The sequence below is a fragment of the Larus michahellis genome, chromosome 2 (genome assembly GCF_964199755.1).
Source record: "Larus michahellis chromosome 2, bLarMic1.1, whole genome shotgun sequence".
Taxonomy (NCBI): domain Eukaryota; kingdom Metazoa; phylum Chordata; class Aves; order Charadriiformes; family Laridae; genus Larus; species Larus michahellis.
In genome coordinates this window covers 131,403,365-131,418,263 of record NC_133897.1, presented here as the reverse complement: position 1 = coordinate 131,418,263, position 14,899 = coordinate 131,403,365, and the positions used below count along the sequence as shown (strand labels likewise).

The 14,899-nt window shown below is 42.6% G+C and overlaps 1 protein-coding gene across 3 annotated transcripts in view; it reads left to right on the top strand.

The window, feature by feature from the left end:
* The first annotated feature begins 1,729 nt into the window (after positions 1–1,729).
* PDE7A (phosphodiesterase 7A) overlaps positions 1,730–14,899 on the top strand; it is a 78,103-nt gene continuing 64,933 nt past the window's right edge. The window contains exon 1 of one of the 3 annotated variants that reach the window (XM_074577150.1): positions 1,730–2,601. In XM_074577150.1, the coding sequence (XP_074433251.1) occupies positions 2,464–2,601 (138 nt within the window). In that variant the 5' untranslated portion in view covers positions 1,730–2,463. The remainder of the gene's footprint in view (positions 2,602–14,899) is intronic. The other 2 variants (XM_074577147.1, XM_074577149.1) reach the window with 2 other exon arrangements.

The window sequence follows — 14,899 nt, the reverse complement described above, 5'->3', positions numbered from 1 at the left end:
ATGTGAAATCTAAACCTTTCTGCCAGTAAGCAAGCACTTAGAAGAACAATGTATTACGCAAAATTAAATCACATGAATCATTTTGCAAAATCTGCTTTTTAACTGGGTACAGGCACTTCATATATTATTCAAAGAACAGAAACATTCCCTTACCTATCATGCTATATTTAGGATTTTTTTCATAATGGAGAAATAAAAGAGATGAAAAGATGGAAAAAAAGCAGCTGCAGGGAGAGACAAAGGGAAGATCAGTCCTAAAAAAACAAGTGAAGTTTAGTTCTAAGCATGCCAGCTAATGTGATGTACATTGCCATGGACCAGATGACCTCATGAATTATTCTACTTCTTCCTTATAAAGTCCAAGTCATGGACTTGAGTGGTTTGACAGAAATCTAATTTTTTTTACCTTAAGAAAAAATGACATGGTTTTACTTCTTCATCTTGCAAAAAAAAACCCCACCCCTCCACACTCTAAAAAAACCAAACAGCGAAGATTCAAGTGGGATGAGAAGCTCAACATGAGCCGGCAATGTGCACTTGCAGCCCAGAAAGCCAACCGCATCCTGGGCTGCATCAAAAACAGCGTGGACAGCAGCTCGAGAGAGGGGATTCTGCCCCTCTACTCCGCTCTGGTGAGACCCCACCTGGAGTACTGTGTCCAGCTCTGGAGTCCTCAACACAAGAAGGGCATGGACCTGTTGGAATGGGTTCAGCGGAGCGCTGCGAAGATGATCAGAGGGCTGGAGCACCTCTGCTGTGAGGACAGGCTGAGAGAGTTGGGGTTGTTCAGCCTGGAGAAGGCTCCAGGGAAACCTTATAGCAGCCTTCCAGTACCTAAAGGGGGCCTACAAGAAGGATGGGGAGGGATTCTTTATCAGGGGGTGTAATGACAGGACAAGGGATAACGGTTTCAAACTGAAAAAGGGTAGATTTAAATTGGATATTAGGAATAAATTCTTTACTGTGAGGGTGGTGACGCACTAGAACAGGTTGCACAGAGAAGTTGTAGATGCCCCATCCCTGGAAGTGTTCAAGGCCAGGCTGGATGAGGCTTTGAGCAGCCTGGTCTGGTGGGAGTGTCCCTGCCCATAGCAGGGGCATTGGAACTACGTGATCTTTAAGGTCCCTTCCAACCCGAACCATTCTATGATTCTATGAACAGAAACTCCTCCGTGTATTGCCTTTGACAGCTAACGCATTTTAAGCAAACCTGCCTTTCTGCCCTTGATTTTTGAGCAGCCACACGAGTTGCCCATTCAAGGCCAGGCCGCACCCACCCCTGCCCGCTCTGCCACTCAGGGGAGGAGGGAGCAGGGGAAGCCGGCCGCCCCCTCAGCTAGGTTCCTCCGATGCCTCACGGCACAGCTGTGAGGCCGGGGGGCCGGCATCGAGGGCTGAGAGAAAACGCGGCCAACCAACCACCCCTCCCAGGGGCTCCGACCCTCAGGCCTCGCCTGGCCACGGCACGTGCTCAGCCCACCGCGGGGGTGGGGTGAGGAGGGAGGCGCCGTCCCCTCCGGCCGGCGGCGAGGCCGGGGCTGAGGCGGGCAGGGGGCGGCGTGGGGGGGCCGCCCCCTGCCCGCCTCAGCCCCGGCGTCGCCGCCGGCCGGAGGCGCGAAGTGGAGTACGCATGCGCCGGCCGCGGCGCGCGGGGCCCGGCGGCGCCGGCGAAGCCACCCCCTGCTGCGCACGGGGCGGGCGGGGAAGGGAAGGAAGGGGGAAGAGTGGGTAGTTTTACGTGATGACGCGCTGCGTGTCGCCAGTCGCGCGACCCACGCAGAGTCCGTCGGGCTTGTGCCTCCTCCTGGGCCGCCGGGGCTGTTCCGAGTGGGGGCGGGCGGGGCGAAGGTTCCTTCCCTCCTCCTCCTCCTCCTCCTCCTCCTCCTCCTCCTCCTCCTCCTCCTCCTCCTCCTCGGGTCCCCTCTCCGAGGGCCCGGCCCCTTCCCCCGCGGCGGAGCGGGGCCGTGCGGCGGTGGCGCCTCCTCCTCCTCCTGCTGCTGGCCGTGCCGGACAATAGGGGCGAGCGCGGCGTGTGTCTCACCCAAAGCGGCCCCCCCCCACTCCTTCCCCCTTCCCTCAGGCCGGCCTCGCCTCCATGCAGCGGGGCTGACAGCGGCTCCCGCCGGCGGCAGCGAGGCCGAGGGAGCGGCCGCGGGCTGCGGGGCCGGGAGTCGCCGCCTCCGGCGTTGACAAGAGGGCGTCCCGCTTCGCCCGCCTGCCCCCTCGCTGCCGCCGGCGATTCCCGCCAGGCTTTGGCGGCGGAGGACAAAGGCCCGGGGCCCGGCGCGGCCCGGCCCGGCCCCCCGGGGGGTGCGGGGGCGGTGAGGAGGCGCCGGGCCCCCGCCGGGTTTCGCCGCCGGCTTCCCCCCGCCGCCGCCCCGCTGCGGCGAGCCCTGCGCGGGCAGGTGCGGCGGCGGGCGAGGCCGCTGCCCTGCGGCGGGTCGGCGCACGGAGGCTTCTTCAATGGAAGTATGTTACCAGCTGCCGGTGCTGCCGCTGGACAGGCCGGTGCCGCAGCACGTCCTCAGCCGCAGAGGGGCCATCAGCTTCAGCTCCAGCTCCGCGCTCTTCGGCTGCCCCAACCCCCGGCAGCTCTCGCAGGTAGGCACCGACACCGGGCCCGCCGGTCCCCCCGCCTGGCCACCCCCCGCCGAGCGCCAGGCCCTGCTCCTGGTGTCGGCGGGGAGCTGGTGGTGCTGGAGCGGTGCGGCCAGGGGAGGGCTGGCGGCCGAGCTGCCCCTCGCCCCACGCTCCCCGGGCGACCAGAGAGGTGGCCCCCGGGCCGAGCGGCCGGCCTGCCTCCCCGGCCCTGCCGCCGGTCGCGCCTTCCCCGCCTGCTGCCAAACACCGCCGGCGGTGGCGAGAACATACAGCGTTTTATGGGTTTATGGCTCGTTATTGGTGAGGTTATCTCTTTATCATCTGTTGTAATGCGAGCGGTGAACTCCTTGGGGTTTATTTCCAGAGCCAGGAAATTATTTGTTTCTTCTGATAATTTTTAAACTAGGGCTGTTTCCTAGCTTTTTAGCTTGGGCTTTCTTTGAAGGGTCTAAGTTTCCTGTGGGGTTGCCAAAAGCTGCAGTGACTTTACCGAAATAATGAACATGCACTGCAGTGCTTTATTTGGGATGCTAAGCATTTCTCCCTCTAACTACTAAGACTTGGCAATCCGTCTAAGAAGAGACAAAGATCCTTGGCTTTTTAATTTCCACGGTATTGTTCCCTACCCGCGTTACATCAGTCACAAGATGAACTATACTGTATTTTGTTTCGCCTGATCGTGTTGGAAATACTACAAAAAGGGCCATTATAACTATCAGTACAAAAGGGAGGTTTTTCTTGGGAACGCTGCCCTAAATTTCTGAATATGCATTAGTATGATTTCCCAGCAAACAGTGATAAAACTATATTCTGGTGGAAGTCTCTGGAGAAAATTTGAAATTATGGTGGAAAGCATGTGTTTTGGTGGGAAGTTGACCAGTTTTGGCTTCTAGGGATTTCCTATAACATCTGGATTGAAAGGTCTGCTTCAGTGCTCTGAAGTATGTTGTCCTTATAGAAGATGTTGTCTTTGTTCTTTACACATGTAGTGATTATTTTTTGTTGTTTATGTTTTTTGGGTATCTTACTAAGTTTTTCTGCTTTTTTGTGACTTGTTTGGCTTCATATATGCATATATAGAAAATGCAGAGCTACCAGTCTCTTTTGGCTTTGTCCCTGGTTTTGTACCAGTGAATCTCTGCAAGTGTGTGAGCATTAGGCATGTGTATGTTTGGGAAGGAAGAATCAACAAATACTGTGTTAATGACCAGGAATTTCAAAGCATATGGAAATAATTATTAGTAAGCAAATGTCAATGTATATTGACAACCCTCCCTTCCCTAAGAATGAGTGTAATAATTGACAAAAACTTTGGGTTTATGACAAATTACTTTTCCACATAGAAACTGGGTTAGGATGTTTTCCACTCGATCTCAGTTGTACTTGGTGAAATTTCCATACGTACAAGTCATCTTGAAAGTCCAACCTAATTTAGCACGCTTTGTCCTGTACAAATGAGAGAAGAATCTGTCTTGTTTGAAGCGTTCATGGTCTTCTGGGAAAAGGAATAGGCAAAACGGTCAAGGTGATATATTGTATTTATTCCTTTTCTCCATGGTCTCTGGAGCAGGTGACGCATGAAGTGTATACAAGCTTATCAAATGAAATATGGTATTGACCTTTAAGTTTTTTTTTTTCCAACTTTCAAGCTTCTCAATGGATTCCTTGTTTTCTGACCAATATGCTGCAGGTATATTAGAGTGAGTCACAGGGAGAGGTGCTTCAGTAACTTGTAAAAAATTGAAAACTATATCTATGCTTGACCAAGGAGTATTGCCTTTGAGTAAACCTGAGAAAAAAGCTTATGCATTAATAAAAGGGAATTAGGATATCTAAGCGAGGAAGCCTTTGTGAATACTGGCCAGCTGATTAGAGTACAGTTATGTTTTGCTGTCTTTACCTTTTTTTTTCCCTTTTCCCTGAAGTCTACAGGCAGTAGGGTGTGAATGCCTACCAGACCTGCCATCACGGGCTGGTGTAAATGATGGACTAAGAAGCGTCACCAGAGACTAATGATTCTGTGTAACTTCTGAACTTAACTTCACCTTGCAAGTCTCCTGGAAGACTCCTACTATTCCAGTTCTATTGCTGTTCAGAGAGGTCCGAATCATTGCCAGTCTGTCATTTTCAGCCTTCTGCTTGGGATAGCTTTGAGCAATAGGAGTAAAACTGGATGTGTGTATTAGCAAACTCAAGAAGCTGGTATGTACAGCCAGCATTTTACAGTTAATAGATATTTGGCAGACTTTCTTAACGAATGTAAGGTCTTGAAAATTGAATTCCCACTTATAGATTAAAAGCTAAATGATTTAGGCGTAAGACATTTTAGGCTTATCCTTTCAGCAAGGAGGTATGGGAAACACAGACGAGACAAATGCATGCTGCATTAGACGTACCGTTTAATTGTGACAATGCTAAGCAGGTCAATATTTATCTCTTTTAGTATATTAAGTGAAATTTCAGTTTAATATGTTGTTAAAGTTTCACTAAATGAGTTCAAAATGGGCTTTGTGTTGCTTTTCTTAAAGCTTAAATAAAGTGGTGCTGGAAACGACCTCAAGAATTCTGGTCTACTCCTCTCAGCCCCAGGAAGGATAAATTGTACTTACAGTATTATTAGTAGATGTTTGTCTAATCTGTTTGTTTAATCTGTTTTTTAAGATACAGTCTTATGAGATGTGGTGAGCCGGCATAACTCATTATTGTTGAAGGTTAAAGTCCTGACATTGGGCATGTATTATTACTAGTTCCTTTATGCCATCTCTGATGCTTGTCAGGTGTTTGCTGATTCAGTTTGCTAAAACAGCAGAAAACTAATACAAGCAGGAAACTGCGTAGCTTTGAATAAAATAGGCTTAGTGAAGTTTGTCAGAACTGATTTAGAGGAAAGGATGGTACCGGTAGACTTTTGAAACCCGTAAAAGCCTCAGATAATAGAAATTACGCAATCTCACTAGGCAACTTAACTGTTGTTAATAGTGCTTAACTGTTCTTGTCATAAGAGAGTTCTTTCCTAATATTAAATTTAGTTCTTCCTTGTGTCAGTTTACACCTGTTACTGTCTCTACTAAATGTAGAGAAAAGCTTATTTCTTTTCTCTTTGCAGTTTTTTTTTATGTATGAATTATTCCCTTGTAGTCGTCTTTTCTTTCATGTCAAAGTACTAACAGCAAAAATAGTAAAAGTGACATCTGTTACCTGGAGGTTACTTGTGCTATTTATTGTTAAAGTCCAGTCACGTGCAAAGCTGCTATTGTATGGGTTTATACAATTGTTTGAGTTAATAATTGTCTTTAACACTAGGGTTTTAAATTATTTCATGTTCAAAGCTGATCTTAAGGGCACTTGAATGGGTAACTGTTGAAATGGCTAGGACATTTCATACTGGTAAGATTGAATTTAGGTTCACTGTGAGATCAAGTGGATCTTAAGTAGTACCTTGAATCATACGTTTAGGGTGTTCATTCCAAATGTTACAAAATGCTGTTTTTTAAATTAGAGCTGAGCTTTCAGAGGTCAATTTTGGAATCTTTGCCTCATCTGGTTTTTAACTTGCGTTGTTAATAGTGGTAAAAAAGAGTTTCTAAAACTGTCTGTACTTATTTAGTGTGAAAACTTTTAGTCTGACTTTTTTGTTGAATAAGGTTTTATAATGAAAACCACTTTACAAATGTAGCTGTGAGCAATTTTAGATTGTCCTGCGTTGCACACACACCACACCACCACCCCCGCCAAGTTGATTTGTCGTTAGCATATCAGAGATGAGTAAGAAAACTTTGGCCTAACCTGCTGCTTTTGACTCATTTCTGTCCTTCTGCCTTGTAATGGGTTCTGCACTTTCTTCGTTGCCTCCAAAAATGGCATCAGTGGTGTCTAGTAGCAGAGTCTGAATAGAACTAAAGATCTAGTTTTGGCCTTTCTGTCCTCAAAATGGTTGAAATTGATGACGGTAAAGAAAGTTATCTCCTAAGGATGAAATTGCATGCAGGGGGAATGGAGCAAATAATATAAGACTCCATTTGAATCTCAGAAATGTAAGCAAGCGCTAAGTCTCCACCTCAAGTACCAAGTGTTCTGATGTACCAGGTAGTACCATGTACTGCTGTGTGCTATTTGATCATCTAATTTGTTATCCCTCTTTATTGCATCTCCATTTCATGCATTTAAGCAATCGAGCGTCATGCTTTGGGACTCTCCATGTTATATACACCTGAATAGTAGACTGCAGATCATGCACGTGGAATCGTGGCTTTGATTTAAAGAGGATGCAGTGGAGTGTGGGGGGAAGCCACTAAGTGCAGCTGGAAGTGTACTGCAGTGGTGGATTCTTCAGTGAAAAGTACATGCTTCCTCTGAAAAATGTGTCCCCCAACATCAACTGAGTGCGTTGGCTGCCTTTTGCTACGTGACTCCTCTTTTCAGTGTTTATCACCTGATGTAATCCAAAAATGTTTTGCTCTGCATGTAGTGTTACAATACACAGTTGAGAGATGTATTTTTATGGTCTGAACATAGGCATTCGTCTTTAATCCCATGGTTGCACCTTTTTGCTGGGAGAAGCGTTGGCATGACCTATTTTTCCCTTGCAACTGCTCACTTCTCCTGCATTTGTTTCTTAGTTGTGTCAACTTCTTTTTTTTAAAATCAGGTTATTTTTCAGCCCTGGCTTATTCAAAGGACAGTTTCACAAATGATTGTGCCTGTTAGAAAGGAGGAAGCAGTATACCACGATGCTAGACCAGGAGTAATGAGCACTGGTGAGAGGGAAGGAATGCCTTAGGTTGGCCCTGCTATTGAATGTGGAATGTTACCCTAAACGTCTTTCTTTCCTCATCCACTGTTTTTCATGACGACTCTTCTATACCTTTCTAATCCTCTCCATCAACATTTCTCAGCTGCTTCCTCTTTTATTGTCTTTCTTCTGCCATTTCCCATATCTCTGCTGCATGAATAATTAACAAGTTAAAATAATGAAATAATTTTCATGGTGTGATTCTTAACCTCTGTAATTTATTCTGTGTGTTGTTGCTATGCTTGCCATTCCCTTCATCTTGTATTTATTGTGTCTGGTTGCTGAGATTGCATCTATCTATTCATATGAGAGTCAGAGACTGACTCTGACTCTATGCACAGCACGGACAAGTTCTGATTGGAGATTTCATGCACTACAGTAATTTTATGTGGCAGTTCATTTTTAAAATGCCCTCTCGGTTTTATGACCAATTAACTTTTCTTATGTTGCAGTGTAAAGCAACATTGGTACTTTAATTCTGCAAAAGGTCATAGGAGCTTATTTCATGGCCTATAATTGCCTATGTAAGATCTAAGTGGAATAATAGTTTCAAGTCCCCATTAATTAGATTGTCTTAAATCACCAGAAGTCAATTCTTCTTTGTCCAGGTTGTGTAATAGTGTGTTTTATGCTTTGTATGAACCTCAATTTTCTGATGCTATCTTTAAAGAGAAATTGGTTTGAAAAGAGAGATTGTAGTTATGTGCCCCTGAAGTTGTGAAATACAGAATTTTAACCATAAAACAATTTTACAAGAAGTTGGCAGTTCATATAGAATATTAAATATTCATATACTACTAATAATGTAGTAACGTAGTGCAAATACAGGTTTTTGGAATTAGAAGTGTGTTGTATGGGATGTCTGTTTGAGCAGCTTTTCTTCAAAAAAAACCCCCCTGTATTTGCTAAGTAAGTCTGTTGGGTTTTTTTAAGGTTGCTTGAGAAAAGCAACAGTATCCAAATTGGGTTAATTCTGAGTCAATATAGTAATATGCTCAATTATGAGGTAAAATAAAGTATCATAAAAATAATGTAATTTTTCTGACATTTCTGTTGTTCTACTGTTTTGGCATGTGGAAAATAATGTTGAGGACAGCTGCAGTTGAATCCTTCTTTCTTTTATTTTCTGCAAAGCCTACGGTGGGGGGGGAAGCCCTGGTAGTAGTAAAAATGGTGACTTGTTAGAACAGTTCTCTGTCATGTCAATGACCATTGGCTTATTGTTTTCTTTTGTTTCCCTCATCACTCAGTATTTACAAGTTTCCACTTGTTTTCTGCTAAAATTGTAGCTTTCTGAATATACTCAGTCATTTTCTAATGTGGAGGATCTCAGATTAGTGACTCTTATTTCCAGGTTCTGCCAGGCTCACGTATAAGAAACACCTTTGGGATTGGAATAAACCTGTTGCATTTGCCTTTCTTAAAAATTCACTGAGTCTGCATGGAAATAGTGAGTAATTTGGCAGCTCAAATTAGTTGTTCTGGTTTGTTTTGTTTTTTTTTTTTTTTTTTCCAGAACTCTGAAACCAGACTAATTTGATTGTCTTTTACTGTGTAAATCTTTGTTAACACACATCAATACTTTCCACATGTGAATTTGTACAGTTGGGTGTCAGAGATATAAATTCATGTAACTCATGATACTATTAAAAGGAATGTAGTGTATTGTTAGTTAGAATATCCTTTCCTTGTAAACGAAGGACTGAGGATGGACATGCTAAAAACTTGAAGAGTTTAGTCTTAATCTTGGAAATCATATTAAGAAACGCATTTCGTGCGAATGGTCCTTTGTGTACATTCACAGCTAAATGAAATGTTCAATTCTACTTGAGCAAATTCTTTTGTATAAGCAAATACAAATGTTTGGTGCACGCACATGCACCTAGGGTCGTACAGGAAGCATGTGTCTGGGACCAGGAATTGAACCTAGACCTCTCAAATTCCAATCCAGTGTTATGCACAGAAATCCTCATAGGAAAACTTGGAAGAGTTTGTGTTTCATTAGATGTGAAGTTTTCCTCAGTTTGTTCTGATTATGTCATTAACAAGTAACTGCAGTGTAAATAAGCACCCCGTGTAATCCAGGACGGCAATCTGCCAAAGACAGAATATTTTATTATAAAAATGCAGTTCTGCAAAACTGGATTTAAGGGTTAGTTGGGGAATTGTTTATTTGTATGATTGCATCCTAGGTGTATTGTAAAGGATTTGTAGCCAAATATTTTGTTTTCTTTCTGGGCAAAAATAAACTTGTGGCTGTTATCTCACCTTCCCTGCCCTCCTCCCTTGCATAGCCTGAGAATTTTTTATTTCTGTTACAGCAGTCTAACTCCTGTTTTCCTCCCACTTCCCCCTGCTTTGTACACCTGCGATATGGCAATCTGATTTATTATCTTCCTGACCACACTCCCACAATAATTATAATTAAAGAGATTCCTGGAGTCTGCTTTTCATTGCAAGGTAGAGGGCAAATTCTTTTCTCAGCTCCTGGCTGGAAGCGTGAAGGAGCCAAATTTTGCAGCAGGCCCTCCTTTGCCTGCTTGAGCATCAGAAAGACATTGCTGCAATGAGAATAATGAGGATAGCTCTGTATGAGCGGAACATTTTACTATTTCCCCTACTCCTTGCTGCCAGGTGAAATATGTGGAGAGAAAGAGGGAGAGAAAATTACTTCTCCCAGTAATTTTTTTTTTTCGTAGCAGATACAGCTGGAGATTACTCTGACTAGTAAAATTGCATATTTATTACATGTGAAATACAACCTGTTGCCCACTTCAGGGCAAGCGGTCAATTCTATCCCAAGGGGCGACAAAACACATGAAAAGATACAGGATCCTATTCCAAGGGTGTGAGGGAAAAGGTTATAATGGGAAGCTTGAGATGTCAGTAGATGAATCAGCCTTGGTACGGGAAAGGATAAGCATCTTTGTGCGCCGTCTACATCTGATGGTGGTGATTCTTAGTTGTCTTAGAAATTAAGGTACGGTGTTGGGGTGCTGACGTGCAAGTGATTTCCTGAGGAACTCAGTTATACATCTAGATCAAAAAAAGTTAACAATCTTACAAAAAATACTCTGTTTTTTAATAGTATAGTCTGGTAGTGGAGGGACCATAGCTGTCATGGCAGAAGTGATGCTGGGATGTGTTATTTGTTGCTTTATGTTTGTAGCTAATACATTCCATATATTGATGTTGCAGTTGACGATGCGCTGAGGAGGTTTCACATTTCGTCAGGCATGAACTAGCGCTTCTGTTTTTTTAAACTTTTCAGTAAAGTTCCTGCACAACAGTAGTCTGAAATGTGTCTGCATCGCGGTGGTGCGGTCTTATCAGTAGTGCCCTGTCTTAGCTTCTCTTTTAGAATGGTAAGGCCTGTAGCCAGTTTTCAAAAAGTCTGGAGTACTTGAATTTCCTTCATTGCTATCTGTAGAATTTTAGACTTTAGATTTCAGCAACTGCAGTAATTGATCTCTTATATTGGGCAAAGAAAAATCCATACGACTTCTTTTACAGCTGCGAACATGGTGTGCAACTGCTGAATAAAATATGCCTATGTATGGAGGTTAAGGCAAGGAGTTTTCTTTGATGTTCTTGCGTCTTATGAGATCTAGAGAGTTTATGGAGTTTTGTTCCACCGTTTCTTCTGTTGTAAAATCTGAGCCGCATTTTCTTTAGCGTGGTGGTAACAGGACTTTCTGCACTTTTACAGTATAGACTTAAACAGTATATTTAATCAGCTTTTTCTAGTGTGTTTTCATTTGGACAAAAAACTGATTACATCTTTGTCCCAATAAAAAAGCTAGTATTTAGCCCTCAAATTGACAGAGGAAATAGTAGAACTTCATTGCGTGAATTCAAAAAAAGGAAAAACAAAAGTGAACTTATGCGATTCTCAAGGTAAAAAGCTCAATGTCCCAAAAACTTCCAAAAGAAATTGTTTTCTCCCCCAATTTTTTTCCTTCCGCTTTCAAAAAGGGTGCTGGTTTTCCTCTGAACATAGCCACTCTGCTTATATCTTTATCACTTCAGATTATTGTGAGAATTTTGCAACCAAAAATAAATGAATACTAGAAGTTAAACATAGCAAATAGCAGGTACTAAATTCCTTAAGTTTTGCTTTCAGGGAATGTTAGACTTTGTGGTCTGTATTGAGTTTTAGGCTCTTTTAAGGAGGAGAAAGGCTTTGTCTCCCTAGGAGTGCTGGATGGTTGAAGCTATGGTTACCTTGGTGGTTTTATTTTTCATGTGATATTATGTCATTTTTCTTGCCAGTGCCCTCCAGCCTAAGTTAAGGCCCAAAGGGATGTTTTGTGTCTTAATAAAAGGCCCTTGGTTAAAATTCTTCGCCTACTGCCTTTTGATACAATAGACTGTAAGTGAAATAGTCTGCTGTGCACTACAAGGCTAATTCATTTTCACAAGCTTTTTAGGAAAGATGATTTGAGAGGATTAGACAAGTTATTATTCATGATTGGTTGGCTAAGTAGGGAAGACTATTATGACTAATGAAATTTAAGACTTTTTTCTTTATCCTTAATACTGTTGTATTCATATGATAGCATAGGCTATATACTAAAGGCTATATACTAAAAAAATCTGATTGTATTGGAACCAATTTGGGAGCTAAGAGATCAAAATTTTCTGCTGAATGTGGCGGAGGGTCTGGTTAGGGTAAGAGGAGGCAAAGATCAACAAGCTAAATAATACATCTTAAACTAATTTCTTAATGTAACAATACATGTTTTAGAAGGTTTATTGTTTCTGACATTCCTCAAATTAAGACTGTTAAAGCTAGGTGCAGTGGTTTTTGCATTTAAAGTGTCATGAAAAACAGGAGGGCAATTTCTTTAATTCTGCCTTGTTTGACACTCTGTGATGCTGCGCTTAGTGCTTGGAGAGGCACGGTGGTTGATGATTATTGTTGACTGGAGCCATAGTTTTTATTATGAATGTTATTTTAAATAGCAATTATTCTTTCTCACAGAAGAGTTTTCTTTAATGTCTGCACCCATAGTTCCAAGGTGCTTTTAGTGTTAAATGGAAGCAGCATTGCTTGCACAGTAATTGCTTTTAGCTGCCTATCGTTACTCCTCCTCTTGTGCTGACATCTGCACTCCTCGGACCCTGCAGAAAGCTAGTTCACTGAGCTACAGCAGCAGAAAGCCCTTTCCATTTTGTAGTAGTAATTTTCTGCTGATTTGGCTCTTCCTGGCTTTCTTGCGGGATCTGAGGAGTGTTGGTGCGAGGGAAGGAGCCGGGATGTGCAGTCAGAGGCAGCACAATGTGTGGCAACACTGACTCAAGTTGTTCCCGCTGCAGTTGGAGGAATGTCCAGAACAGCTGATAACTGTGCAGAATTGTTTCACTTTCTCCCCAGACAAGAGTGGGCTGAGAAATTCCCTGGTGTAATTCAAATTAACTGGTGCATTGTATTCTGCTATTTAGTATTCTTGTAAAAAGTGTTGTGCACACCATGTTTTCTATACATTAGTATTCACCTAACTTCAAAATCTGTAATTTCATCTTTATTAGATGGGTCTGCACTTCTGTATCTTTCAGATATTGGATAGATTTGACTTGGTAAAAAGAAAATTTGAAAAAGGCTGTTGTTAACCTTTGAGAAAATGCTTGATAAAGTACATTAAGTCAAAAGAATCTATGTTTCCTCCTCTTTTTAACCATAAAACATCTAGTTTGGAAATTTCAGTTCGTAAGTGTCTTCAAAATACGAAATTTTGGTTTTGTTTTTCTCACGTGTATGACTAGTACGTTTAGAAATATTGTACAAATGAAAGGTTATTTTCATGTGAAACTGGAAGAGCCTTTCCTTTCTGCACTTCTTACTGAAAAGTACTTATAGTTGTTACAGGTTATACATGAAATGTGTCAGAACGTGAGGATCACTCCTGTCTTTTGTCTTTGGAGAATTGTTTAGAATACTTGAGAGGTTTGCTAGTGTGTGCATATGTGGGAATGTGTGTATGTATGTGTGTGAGTATATATGTATGAAAATGAACATATCAATATATATGAAAATGTGGTAACAGGATAAGGATATGGTGAGTGCTGCATAGATGGAGAAAAAGAGAAGAACCCAGTATTCATTGTACCATTTGCTACCATGTTGTTCTGTGTCCAGCAAGTCACAGGACAAAATCATATCCTAAATATATCAATTTCTAGAAGATTTGTTGCTTTCACTTAATCTTTCTAAACAAGAAGTTTATACTTATTAGATCCACAGCCTTTATCATTTACAGTAAGGTTTTAGAAGCACTTGGTCAGAATGAACAATAGATAAAGACACATAGTTTTACACTGTTGTACTTCAGGATGATGTTAGGTAACTGTTGGGATTGTTCTTTTTAGTCTTTCCCCCCCCCCCTAGATTCCTAGTCATTAGATATCTCCTTCAAACTTCATAGAGCTTGCCCTGAAGCATGTCTTAGTCCAAGGACAATCGTACTGTAATAGCTGTTCTCTATGTTACTGAGATGCCAAGTCAAACAAAGTTGGATTGACTGAGTACATGTGTGCACAGTTGTTCAGCCATCCGTTCCTGTTGAATTTAGTAGAGCACACAGTATGCTGATTATGTTGATTGGCAGAATTATTTTGAATCCCACCCTGAAGTGCATTCAGTTCTGTGGAGATGTTTGTGGAAGGGTTCATTAGGGGCCTGTGTGGAACCCAACCCCTGTGCTAGGAGAAGCGTCCTGAGGGAGTTTGGGTGCCATGTGCCGGTCTGCCCAGGGTGGCACCATGAGAACATTCCTGGGAGCCGTTAACATAGAGTAAATGATAAGATAGATAGATAAGATAAGCTGTACTGCTGGTACATCTGCTGTATCATGGTAGAAGAGAAGAAGCTGTGACAAGAAATGTGTTGGCTTCCATTTCATGCATGCTGGCATTTGTGAGAAGAGAATTGGTCAGTAGCAGGTGATTGTTCTGCAGATGAAGTAAAACTTGAGGATAGAAAAAGTGATGTACATGAGCGTCCTTTCTTAATAGCTCTTCATGTTTGCTGTAGAAGGTGCTGTGTAAAGGTCTTACCTGAAGTTTCCATTGTAACATTTGTGAGAGAAAGAACCAGGACTGACTAAAGGCCAGAGTTGTGCCACCAGTGCCTTCTGGGAGAAAGTGAAGATCAGATCATTTGTGTGAAGCACTTGATGGCAGAATATTACCTCTGCAATTTGTGAGATTGTTTTGAAAGCAATATGGTTTTGTTGAATGCACACATTGATCCCCATCTGTTTTGTCTCTTGTATTTTCTCACCTCTGGTACTTGGTTTGTGGCATTGCTTTCTTCATGTTCCTACATGGTAGCCCAGACCCAGAGACAGCCTCTCAAACCCTCTGTGAAAGTTTCAGGTGTCTTCACTTTACTCCAAAAGTCCCAATGAAAACAAGTTAGGTAAATAAAGGAAATGGATCTGTTGCAAATATATGGATTATTTATTATAATAATATGTAGTAAAGTTTTAAGCAGATCTCTGTGTT